At 37.0% G+C, this 12645-nt stretch overlaps 1 protein-coding gene and 1 non-coding gene across 4 annotated transcripts in view; both read right to left on the bottom strand.

The window, feature by feature from the left end:
- ARL15 (ADP ribosylation factor like GTPase 15) overlaps positions 1-12645 on the bottom strand; it is a 485411-nt gene that overhangs the window by 276440 nt on the left and 196326 nt on the right. For all 3 annotated transcript variants that reach the window (XM_055555358.1, XM_055555357.1, XM_055555356.1), the window contains one exon: positions 6477-6536. In XM_055555358.1, the coding sequence (XP_055411333.1) occupies positions 6477-6536 (60 nt within the window). The remainder of the gene's footprint in view (positions 1-6476; positions 6537-12645) is intronic.
- LOC129633470 (U6 spliceosomal RNA) lies at positions 4136-4242 on the bottom strand. Its single transcript, XR_008705055.1, has one exon. It is a non-coding gene; the product is annotated as a U6 spliceosomal RNA (small nuclear RNA).

Raw genomic sequence — 12645 nt, 5'->3', positions numbered from 1 at the left:
CCTCAGAGCCAGGGGGTACATTAAATTTATACTTATTGAGTTGCATTATTTTTTAGTAGGAGGCAGTAATGGCCATATAGAGGGAATAATCATAATATACAAAGAACAGTGAGAATGCATTAGATAAAATTAAAGAGTGATTACTCCCTCCAAAGTAAGTTTTAGTAAAAGATTCTGAAGGAAGACAGCTGTATTTTGGTGAAAGACATCGAACGGCCTGGGTACAAAAAGCAGAGATTATAAGAAGCAGGCAGTAGTGCCCCCTGGGTTGCCTGTTAAGAAGTCTGCCCTGTACAGTTTCTGGAGAACTTTAGAAATGCAAATAACCTGGACAGATTAACAGCACCCCAAGATAACTAGCAGGATACAAAGAAACAGCACCTTTCACTATGAGGAGGCGTATTCCTTCAGGCAAACAAAGAAACAGGACAGAGTCAACATCTGTTTCATATAACAGCTTGGCTGCTGAAAGAAGCAAACTTTAAAAAATGGCTTAGCTGACAACCCTCAAAAACCATTCAGTCACTATTGCACGGGCTGAAGTAAATGGGTAAATAAACACAACTTGCACTTTCCATACTACCCTCACCGCCTTCCTCTAAAGAAAAGAAAGTGCAGACAAAAATCCTCATATCTTCCCTTTTGATTGGCAACTAACAGCAATGAATCCTGAAGTGTGAAAGATAGCCAACTGATTTTTAGCTTTGCCCTGCCTTCCTCAAAGTCAACTGGGAAGATAAGACAGCCAAAGAGTATATTGGGTGGGGACCGTGGCCAAGATAGGGGGCTGGGGAAACAATTCAGACATAACTCATTAGAATATTATAAAGGGAAGAAAACAAGTCATTCGGCAAAACCAACCATTTTTTGGTTGGTTCCAGAATTCAGTTCAAGAAAGAAAAAGCAATATTATGATGTCTGGAACCTTATCAATAAGTGGTAACAAACCAAATGTGTTAAGAGATGAAATTTTCCTCTCTGGATTCTATCAATTTGTGAACAAATTTCAGAATCAAGAGAAAGCCATCTAAGAAGGTATAAAAAACTATTCGTAGATTTAAGAACTGGACATTTCTAAGATGAAAAATAATCAGTGCTGTGATGTCACTGCAGTGACCACTGCGTCCAGCTCAGTTAAACGCCAGATGCTTTGCTTACCTTAGTAATGTGGTTAAAATAGATAAGTCAAACAGAATGAAATCAACTGAGAGGCACTAAGACAGACAAGGGACTTTTCTGGTGGAATCTGAAAACAGAAAAAAAGGTGATTAGGTGGAAAAGGACAAAAACATTTACTACCAACACATGTGCAGTGGCAAAAAATATGCTGGGCAGATAACCAAGAACCCAACGAGGTCCCTTTCAGTGACTTTCAGGCAGAACACCACACAGGAAAAGATCACTTTGTCTGTGCGGGAGAGAGAGATGACCACAAAGGAAAAAGCAATCATATGTGATTTGTTATATTTTCAGAGAACTTGGGATGAAAAAGGCATTATTTAAAGGTGCTTTTGTGGGGTGTGAGGGAGTGAGGGTATAACTATAATAACAGTAAATCTTTCAGAAATGTTAGGGCCAGACAGTCGCTTAGTACTCGACCTACATTAACTAATTTGGTCCTCACAAGGATTACATGATATAGGGACTATTAGTACTACAATTTACAGATAAGGAAACAAAGATACAGGAAAGCAGACTTATCTGGAACCATAGAGAATGGCTGAGCTTAGAAACAAGTCACCAGGAGGAAGGAAAATCCTTCAAAAGATTAATCTTTCTGTCTATCCAGGATCCTGCTTGGTGTCTTACACAACACCCAGAAAAATAAAAATAATAGAGCAAGACAAGCAGAGTAATTAATTATAACTAAAGGAGAAAGGATTTAGATTAGTTTAAAAAAGACTTTCCAAATTAAAGAATATGCAGGGGAAAAAAAGTTCACTGAGAGGTACTACAGAATGACCTCCATAGGGATCAGACCTGGATAGTATTAAAAAAACGAATCCCTTCAAGTATGTTAGGGATGAACCCAGAACTTTGTTTTAGGCCTATAAGAAAGATTTGACCTTAATTCAGGAAGAGAAGTTTAGTTCACGTTAAGAGTCTCCCCTTGTGTTGATTAGCCAATCTATGCAGGGACTATGCTTGTGTTGACACTATCAGTTCAGTTCAGTTCAGTCGCTCAGTCGAGTCCGACTCTTTGCGACCCCATGAACTGCAGCACACCAGGCCTCCCTGTCCATCACCAACTCCCGGAGTCCACCCAAACCCAATCCATTGAGTCGGTGATGCCATCCAACCATCTCATCCTCTGTCGTCCCCTTCTCCTCCTGCCCTCAATCTTTCCCAGCATCACGGTCTTTTCAAATGAGTCAGCTCTCCGCATCAGGTGACAAAAGTATTGGAGTTTCTGCTTCAACATCAGTCCCTCCAATGAAGACCCAGGACTGATCTCCTTTAGGAGTCCTGACTGCTTCAGAAGGCAGTCTTGCAGAAATCAGAAGAGGAAAGCATGACTACAGCACCAGAGTCACAATTAAAATGGAGGAAGAGTTGCCTTAACCTCTAAATAAAGAGAGTAAGACAGAAAATGAATACTAAAAGCAGCTGCAATGATTAGAGATAACATCCTACAGTTTTGAGCAGAGTGTTCATGTGTAATCAATACAGTGTTAATGAAAATAATACCAACATGTGAAAGCTTTAAATTGTTCATATAGTAGTGGTAAGAACAGCAGCAGACAATACCTGGGAGCACTTCTCTTGTGCCAGGCACTGGGTAAAATGCTTCATGTACAGGGTACCGTGGTTAAGCACAAGGGCTCAGATCGACTCCCAGAAATCCTTCTCCAAATAACTTTGAACAAACCACTTGCCCTGTGTCTAGGTGTCCTGTGTCTCACTATCTGTCAGATAATAACAGCATCTACTCTCTAGGCATGAAGTTGCAAAGATTAAGTGAGAATGTGTGCGGAGAGAAAATAGAAGAAATTGTAGAGTTCTAGAGTAATCAGTATAGCCTGATGAGTGGGACAGGTAAGATGAGGAGAACAGGTCATTCTCAACATAGTGTAAACAGGACTCACCCATCATACCACCAGGCTGGATTGTCTCTTTGTGTCATCCTTTATATTTACTTCCCTCTTAATTTTGTTACTTTCCAAATTAATTTCAAATATTGGTTTTCACAAATGTCTCTATCACTGAACCACAGGTCTCTTTAAATATCATTTATTCCCAGTCCCTAGAATCATGCTTGACACACAAATAACTATGCTAGAACGACTGCATGAACAGCAGGAAAAGATCACTTGAGAAAATTGCTATGAATGAAATTTATAGGAATTTTTAGGTGCAAGATATAAGAAATATCCTCATAAAAGAGAAAATTGATAACAGCATAGAATTCTCTCTGATATAAATTAGGTAGTACACACACACACACATCAGTGTGTTTGTGAACATAAGGTTTGCTATTTATAGTAAGATCTACCAAAAGTGACTTTCATTTAACTCCATTAGTCATTGTTATTTCATTCTAAACCATTTCTTACTGGATAAGAAACACAAGCTCACGCTTCTTCCTATTTTGAAGAAGTAAAAAAAAGTAAGAGAGGTTAGGAACAAGTGATGGAAAACCTTGAAACCACGTGAAAAGGCTAGAAGAGGGAATTAGAAGGGAGAAACGGGCTGGGCCAATCTCCTGAATTAACCCTAGGAGAAACAGCAGAGCATTCCAAACTTCAGCACAGTGAGGGCTCTTAGTGTCTGCCTACCTTTACACCTAGCTTCTTGAATTTCTTTCTTGATTTCAGAATCTTCGCCTGGATTGACAACCTGGTTGAATTCTGATTAACCTGTCTTCTGAGCAAACTCTCTACTGGTAAATAACAGCTTCGTATCTTCACACATTGATTTTATTTTTTTTTTTTTCATTTTAAGTTTCTATTTTATTTTATTTATTTTTTTTTTTACTTTTTTTTTTTTAATTTTATTTTATTTTTAAACTTTACATAACTGTATTAGATCTGCCAAATATCAAAATGAATCCGCCACAGGCATACATGTGTTCCCCATCCTGAGCCCTCCTCCCTCCTCCCTCCCCACTCCATCCCTCTGGGTCGTCCCAGTGCACAAAAATATGGAACGCTTCACGAATTTGCGTGTCATCCTTGCGCAGGGGCCATGCTAATCTTCTCTGTATCGTTCCAATTTTAGTATATGTGCTGCCGAAGCAAGCACCACACATTGATTTTAAAATTCTCAACTCTTTCCTCTTGAACTTAGAAATTCTTGAGTCAAGCAACTTCCTCTCAAACAATTTAATTTTAGGAGGTCATAACTTTCCCTAAAGGCCTCATATCTTATATTGGCATAAGCCTCTTGGGGTGTAAGATTTACCTAAATCCTATGAAAACTATACTCTCTATGTATGTTAGTCTGCTTTTCATGCATTCTTGGCTGATCTAGGGCCCAGTCCTACCCCAGGCAGAGGAGGTGCTCAAAAAAAAATTTGTTGAGTATAGGAATTAGTGAGTGAAAAGTCAAGGCCTGAACTTCCTCCACTGCTTGCTTCTGAGCACACAACAGAGGATACACTAATAGATTCTATGCAGAAAATCACCTCCTTGAAAGCCTCTCACCTGAAAACAGCTATTAAATTTTCAGGGATAGAAGAATCTGTGCTTAAGTAAGTAATCTGCTCTTCAACACCACCTGCCAAGCACCACACATCACTAGTCTGAAATTGATGTATGGATCCCAACCCTGAAGCTCTGTCGTGTACCTACATCTCTCCATTTCATCATGCAAGAGGCACAGCTAAAGTATTTCCACCAAACTCTACAGTATCCTCTCCATTGTAATTTCCATTTCAGTAATTTCCAGGGCATACACAGTTCAAATGCAACCCACTCCAGTATTCTTGCTTGGAGAATCCCAGGGACGGGGGAGCCTGGTGGGCTGCCGTCTATGGGGTCGCACAGAGTCGGACACGACTGACGCGACTTAGCAGCAGCAGCAGCACACCGTTCTTCCAACAAAATTAAAACCTGCTTGGGAACAGATGGATTCCCACCTTATACACCCCTTTCCTCTAACTTGATCTTTTGAGTTGTACTGAGTTTAAATGGCACAGTTAAGATTATAATAAATTCTGCACTTTTAAAAAATTGTTAAGATGCATTTTTATATCATCGAAGTAAACATCAATAATAAACATCTTAATTAATCAATAGTTTCTTACATCTGGAGGGTATTTAGTAAAAATTTTGCATCTAGCCGAGTAATAATAATAATATTATTAAGTATCAGTAATATTTAAAAATAATAGAATTCTCAAACCATTCAATTTGATTCCATGGATGTTTATACTATGTTCTCTGAAGCCACAAAGTAATATTAAAATATTTAATAAAGTCTTAAAATTTTTGCACAGAAAAATTTTCTATTATAAGAATATTCATGTTTTATCATTTTTTCAGTCAAAATGACAAAACCAATGTCAAAAAAAACCCAGAATTTATCAACCATAGTTTAAATATTAATACTATAAAAGTCAAAGTGGCTATAAAACAGACTGACAGAAGTAAACCTGGAAAGATCAGCCAATACATCATTATATAAAAATAAGAAGGCATAAAAATACTATTAGGATGGCATAAGGTCTGGGTTTTAATTTCATCAATCTAATAAAAGGTCACAGAATGAGCATTAAAAAAAAAAAAAACAGAATAAGGTCAATATCACAAAGTGGTTAAAGAGATGGAAGAGAACTCTCTTCTAAATCATTAAACTCACCCATAACATACTGAACTCCAGAGGACTTATCATGTTCCTATGCCATTAGAGAACTTAGCAGGTTCATGGAATTGACTGATTTCTTTGTTAACCTACTTACATGGGTTAAGACCCTGACCGACATAAAATACAATCAAAAAAATCCCAGACAGAGAGTGCAATGAAAGACTGAGTGATGTATAGTTTGGGGTAAAGCCTATCCAATAAATGTGCTTGACTAACAAAGAACCTATTGGCAAAGATTTATTATCAGAACAAACACTTTCTAAAAAGATCTAATACAATAAAACCTGCAATATGAATACAAACTACTCTAAAATACAGTTCTTTGACTAATGTATAGCTTTTTTCCATGATTATACTAAAACTCTCTTCATTTTTTCCATTCAAGAATAAATTTAATAAAAGAAGCAAAACCAATGAGTATAGAGTATGAAATGGCACTAGCAGCATAGCACTACATAAACAAACATACATTTATGTCAATTAGAACTCTTCAACCACCTTTAATACATATAAAGAAAAAAATATTTCTAGGAAACGTATTATCAAGAGAAAAGGTAAAAATAAGTTACCTTCCAGAATAAAACATCATCAACATGTTTTAATTATATGCAACACATTAATATGAACTTAGTAGAAGTTACAGTCAGACATAGAAAAAATATATGATATACCTCCAAGTTCTTTTACATTCAAGATGGCATTCTGGAATGGCACTGCTTTTATACTAAAACCTACAATTAGAAAACAATAAACAAAGAATTAGCAACTTAACTTTTAAAAATGTATAGGATTCTCAAATTCTCTTTTTGGCAGATGAAGAACTATTTTTCATAGCTCATATTTACACCAGAAACACATAATTTTCAAGATAAATTATAACCTAGTATTATCTTCTATCATTTTGCAAAATATAGTTGTATGCTACAGCAAAATATAACTCTTTTCTTCCAAATCCTGCCTCATTCCTTCATACATAATGGCTCTTTGTAAATTTTACCAGTTGTGAGAAAGACACTTGAAAGTATAGAGAAACTCCAAAGAAAATATTCAACCATGATCTTTACATCTAATTCCTAAAGTTAATTTTCCCTCACATATAACTTAGCAACCCTAAAGTATCTAAATTATAACCATCTTATATTGGAATTACATAGTATTTAACCCACTCTAGTACTCTTGCCTGGAAAATCCCATGGATGGAGGAGCCTGGTGGGCTCCAGTCCATGGGGTCGCTAAGAGTCAGGCACAACTAAGCGACTTCACTTTCACTTTTCACTTTTATGCATTGGAGAAGGAAATGGCAACCCACTCCAGTGTTCTTGCCTGGAGAATCCCAGGGACAGAGGAGCCTAGTGGGCTGCTGTCTATGGGGTCGCACAGAATCGGACATGACTGAAGCAACTTAGCAGCAGGAGCAGTATGTTAGTATTTTCTCTCAAGGACATGGTTAAACTCATACATAAATTTTTGTTAGATGCACAATCATAATTACCCATTTATGCATTTTATGATGCATTTAATAAATGACTTATTATCAAAGTATATTCTGCATATAGTGCTATGATTAATTCTGTATTTAGACTGAATTATCATAATCTAAGACAATCAATTCAGGTGTAAGGTGAATGTACATTTACCTATACACACACACACACAAATACATATACTGAATATTTCTGAAATGATCCATAAGAAACTGGAACATATAATGGGAGAGAACTAGGTATAAATCTTAAATAGGAGAGATTCTTTAGTTTCGTTTAAATGTTTTGCACATACAAGTACTTCTTTTTCAATTAAAAGCTCTACTAATTTTTAAAAATTTTTTAAATAATTTAAAAAATATTTTAAAAATATTTTTAATTGGAGGATAATTGATTTATAATGTTGTGTTGGTTTCTGCCGTATATCAACATGAATCAGCACAAGTATACACATGCCCCCCCAACTCTTGAACCTCCCTGCCACCTCCCACCCCATCCCACTACTCAAGGTTGTCACAGGGCACCACGTTTGAGCTCCCTGCATCATACAGCGAATTCCCACTGGCTACCTATTTTACATATGGTAATGTATATGTTTCAATGCTACTCTTTCAATTCATCTCACCTTCTCCTTCCCCGACCCTGTCCACTATTCTGTTTTTTATGTCTGCATCTCCATTACTGTCTTGCAAATAGGTTCATCAGTACCAGGTTTCTAGATTCCACATACATGCATTAATATATGATATTTGTCTTTCTTTTTCTGACTTCACTCTGTATACAAGGTTTTAGGTTCATTCACTTCATTAGAACTGTCTTAAATGTATTCCTTTTCATGGCAGAGTAATATTCCATTATATATACATACCATAGAAATAGCTTCCTTATCCATTCATCTGCCAATGGACATCTAGGCTACTTCCATGTCCTAGCTATTGTAAACAGTGCTGCAATGGACGTTGGGATACAAGTATCTTTTAAAATTATGGTTTCCTCAGGCTGTATGCCCATTAGTGGGACTGTCGGGTCTTACGGTAGTTTTATTCTAGTTTTTTAAGGAATTTCCATACTGTTCTCCAGAGAGGCTATATCACTTTTCCATCAACAGTGCAAGAAGATTCCCTTTTCTCCACACCCTCTTCAGCATTCATTGTTTGTACATTCTTTGCTGACTGGAGTGAGGTGATACCTCATTGTAATTCTGATTTGTATTTCTCTAATAACTAGCGATGTTGAGCATCTTTTCTTGTGTTTATTGGCCATCTGTATGTCTTCTTTGGAAAAAAAATGTCTGTTTAGGTCTTCTGCTCGTTTTCTGATAGAGCTGTTTGTTTTTCAGGTATTGAGCTGTATGAACTGCTTATATATTCTGGAGATTAATCCTTTGTCAGTTGTTTCATTTGCAATTATTTTCTCCCATTCTGAGGGCTGGCTTTCAATCTTGTTTGTTGTTTCCTTTGCAAAAGCTTTTCCTTACAAAAGCTTTTAAGTTTAATTAGGTCTCATTTGTTTATTTTTGTTTTTATTTCCAGTACTCTAGAAGGTGGGTCAAAGAGGATCTTGCTGTGATACATGTCAAAGAGTGTACTGCCTGTTTTCACCTAAGAGTTTCTGGCCTTCCATTTAAGTCTTTAATCCATTTTGAGTTTATTTTTGCATATGGTATTAGGAAGTGTTCTAGTTTCATTCTTTTACATGTAGCTGTCCAGTTTTCCCAGTAATGTTTATTGAAGAGGCTGTCTTTTCTCCACTGTATATTTTTGACTCCTTTGTTAAAGATAAGCTGCCCTTGGGTGAATTGGTTTATCTCTGGGTAAAAGCCCTACTAATTTCTAAAGCTTATTGAGTAATTCCTGAGCACCCAATCGATTTAAGGCATTAAGCATTATTTAATATGTACAATTACAAGATAAATAAGACACAGTCATCCTTTCAAGAAACTATCAACAAGGTAGAAGGGAAAACATACAAATACTTTCATTGAAGGAAGTACTAGAAAAGTTAAAAAGTGCTGAGAAAGGTAAAAAGATGTCAATTACTACATGTGTAAAAACAATTGTTTTACATGGTTTTGTTTTACTTTATACATAAACAAGTTAATATGTGCCTTATTATATACTCTACTCTATTATTACCACTCCTCTGTTGTATATTGCCCTAGAGCTTTAAGATTCTATACACTACCTTCTACCAAGGAGTCAGAAGCTCTATGACTGCGGTCAACTTACTAGCCTTGGTTTTCATTGTTTGAAAACCAGGATGATAGTATCTACGTCACAAAGTTGTGATAATGTGTGTATTATCTTTATCATAGAGCTTGGTACAAATAAGCATACTACATAAAACTGCCAACTTTATATTTCAATTGACGCCATGTTGATGATTTTATCATTAGGTACACATATTTTTTGCCTACCTGAATATATTACAGACTCCTAAGACAGAAATTCTGGTGCTCATTTATTTATTAATCTAAGTACTTAGTTGGGGCCATGAGTGTTATCACTGAATGAAAAGTACCTTTGTTGGAGTTTATGCTCCACTGGAGTGTAAACAGTTGAAATTTGTTGTGTTGTTATTGTTGTCCAATCACAAAGTCAAGTCTGACTCTTGGCAGTCCCATGAACTGCAGCACACCAGGCTTCCTTGTCCTTCACTATCTCCCAGAGTATGCTCAAACTCATGTCTGTTGAGTTGGTGATGTCATCCAACCATCTCATCCTCTGTTGCCCCCTTCTCCACTTGCCCTCAATCTCTCCCAGCATCAGGGTCTTTTCTAATGAGTTGGCGCTTTGCATCAGTGGCCAAAGTACTAGAGCTTCAGTATCAGTCCTTCCAGTGAATATTCAGTGTTCATTTCCTTTAAGATTGACTGGTTTGATTTCCTTGCAGGCCAAGAGACTTTCAAGAGTCTTCTCCAGCACCACAGTTCAAAAGTGTCAATTCTGTGGTGTTCAGCCTTCTTTATGGTCCAACTCTCACATCCGTACATGACTACTGGAAAAACCATAGCTTTACAGAACATAAACGTTTGTTGGGCTCCCTAAGAATCTTTCAAAACGTACTCTTTCAGAGTGTCTTTCATGCAGACAGACACTGTGGGCATAGCATTGTGGTTAATGGTAGATGCAGTCACTGAATCTTAGCAAAATAGCAGGAGGAGTAGGAGGCAGTGCCCTGTGGCTGACACACTGGCATGTATCTTGACCTGCAGGAAAGCCTCTCCAGGTGTCTGGCCTCTGGGAAGTTAAGGAAACTCAGTGCCAGTCACAATACTCATGCTGCCACTGAAATCTGCCCACGGGAAACTTAGATGCTTGAATTTATCTGCCTACCTCACAGGGGTGTTAAATGGATTAAAAGGCAATGATTATGAAATCCTGGAAACAAAAACCCTATGTAAGTGCTAAACAGTCTATCAGTGGTTATGTTCAGGATAAATCCGAGTATGAATTTTCCAGAGAAATGGGACAAACCCCAACTTTGAAAAGGAAATAGTTATGGAGCATACTAGCAAAGTTTAATCTGCTTTGATTCTTAAAAGCTGACAATATGCAGGTACCCAGAAGGAAGTAGTATTTTTTCGGAAACTGCCACACCCATATGCAAAATACAACTTTAGAAATTTACTGATCTAACAGGCAGATTATATGACAATTCCCATCTTGAATCCTTGCAGACTACAAAAATGTCCTCTAGCATTCACTTTAAGCAAAGTAAACCAGCAATGTTATTTATAGGCGTATAAATGTTCCTTCAGAATACTCATAAATGTTTTCTCTTCACATAGAACATGTGTGGCTAGATTTATACTGCAAAGGTATATGTAGTCTTCCACTTTGGTGTCTTCATATTATTTTTACAATATAGCTGTGGTAATTAATGTTCAGAGGATAAAGCCTAGATAACTAGTCCAGAGAATGTACTATTCATAGAAGAGAAGCAATATTTTTCTATGTTATTCATCCTGTTTGCAAGGATTAAGAAGAATTAAAATGTAAGGACACATTTTTGGTTCACCAAAAGGGCAATCAAGAAGAACCATCAGATCAACTGTATTTTATTCCTTTACACTGAATTGGGTGAGGTCAAGAAGGGAAATTAATATTTAGTAGAGATACAAAGGTCAATTCATCAAAACACCTCTTTTGAAGGATCACTCTGAAGAATAAAAACCCGTGGAATGCACAGGCTCCACAGTAAGAATATCTGGGTTCAAATTCTGGGTCTACCATTACTAACTGTCTGAGCAAGTTATTAAATCCCTCTGTGCCTCAGATTCCTCATTTGTAGAGGAAAATAGTACTCAGTGCTATAAAGTGTTGTGTTTTTTTTTAAGAAGTAAAACCAAAAATTGCGATTACTAATGGTCATCAAATGACCACTGAAAGCTTTCTCCCAATCAAAATCATGTGTGGCCTCAAGCTCAGGTATATTATGAAAGCAGTGGTAAAAGTAAGAGTTGCTGAAGACACAATCAAAAACAAACATTTATTGAGGACTTCCATAGACTAAATATTTGTGGTCCTCCTTAACATTTCTTTCCTTCTCAATCAACCACTCACCAAAGCTTTTCAGTTTCATCTGCCTAATAGTTCTCAAACATGCCTACTTCTCTTCATCCTCACAGCACAACTCTGATCAAACCATCTAGTGAGCCTCCTAACGGAACTCTGTTATCAGCCTCCTCTATCACCCTCATACACCAGCAGAAGTATTTTCCTGAAATGAACCTCTGTTCACACCATTCACCTAGTTAAAAGGGTCTGATAGCTTCTCACTTCTCAGGAGATAGTTCAAAATATCTAACAAAGCTCTATCAGATCCTATTCTTCTTTCCTTCTCTAAGCTTATTTTGTACCATCTCCCCCTCATTTATATTTGGTTTCTAAAACAAGCTATACTCCCTCCACCTCAGGGCCTTTGCACCTACTGCTGCCTAAGTGTGTATTCTTTGCTCCTCTGGGAAACTAGTCACCCTTCAGGTGTTTGAACTTCACTTCATCAGGCAAGCTTTCTCTCTGTGTTCCTAAAATAGGTTGATTTTTTTTGGATCCTTGAGCTTCTACATGACTTTCACATTCCTAATTACGCATCAGTTTATTTATTTATGTCTGTTCCCACGAAAGACTGAAAGCATTCTTAACAGAGATGCAATGTATGGTGTATCTTATATGCCAGTGCTTGGTCATAATAGGATCTCAGTATTTGTTTAAAGATCTATGTGAAGCGTTTATATTTGTCAGCCCTCCACATCCAAGGGTTCTGCATCCACATATTCAACTAACTGCAGATCAAAAATATTTGGGGAAAAAAAATTCCAGAAAATTCCAAGAAGCAAAACTTCAATTTGCTG

This window comes from Bubalus kerabau, chromosome 18, assembly GCF_029407905.1.
Source record: "Bubalus kerabau isolate K-KA32 ecotype Philippines breed swamp buffalo chromosome 18, PCC_UOA_SB_1v2, whole genome shotgun sequence".
Lineage (NCBI taxonomy): Eukaryota > Metazoa > Chordata > Mammalia > Artiodactyla > Bovidae > Bubalus > Bubalus kerabau.
The sequence above is the reverse complement of the archived record's forward strand: the minus strand, read 5'-3'. Positions and strand labels throughout refer to the sequence as shown.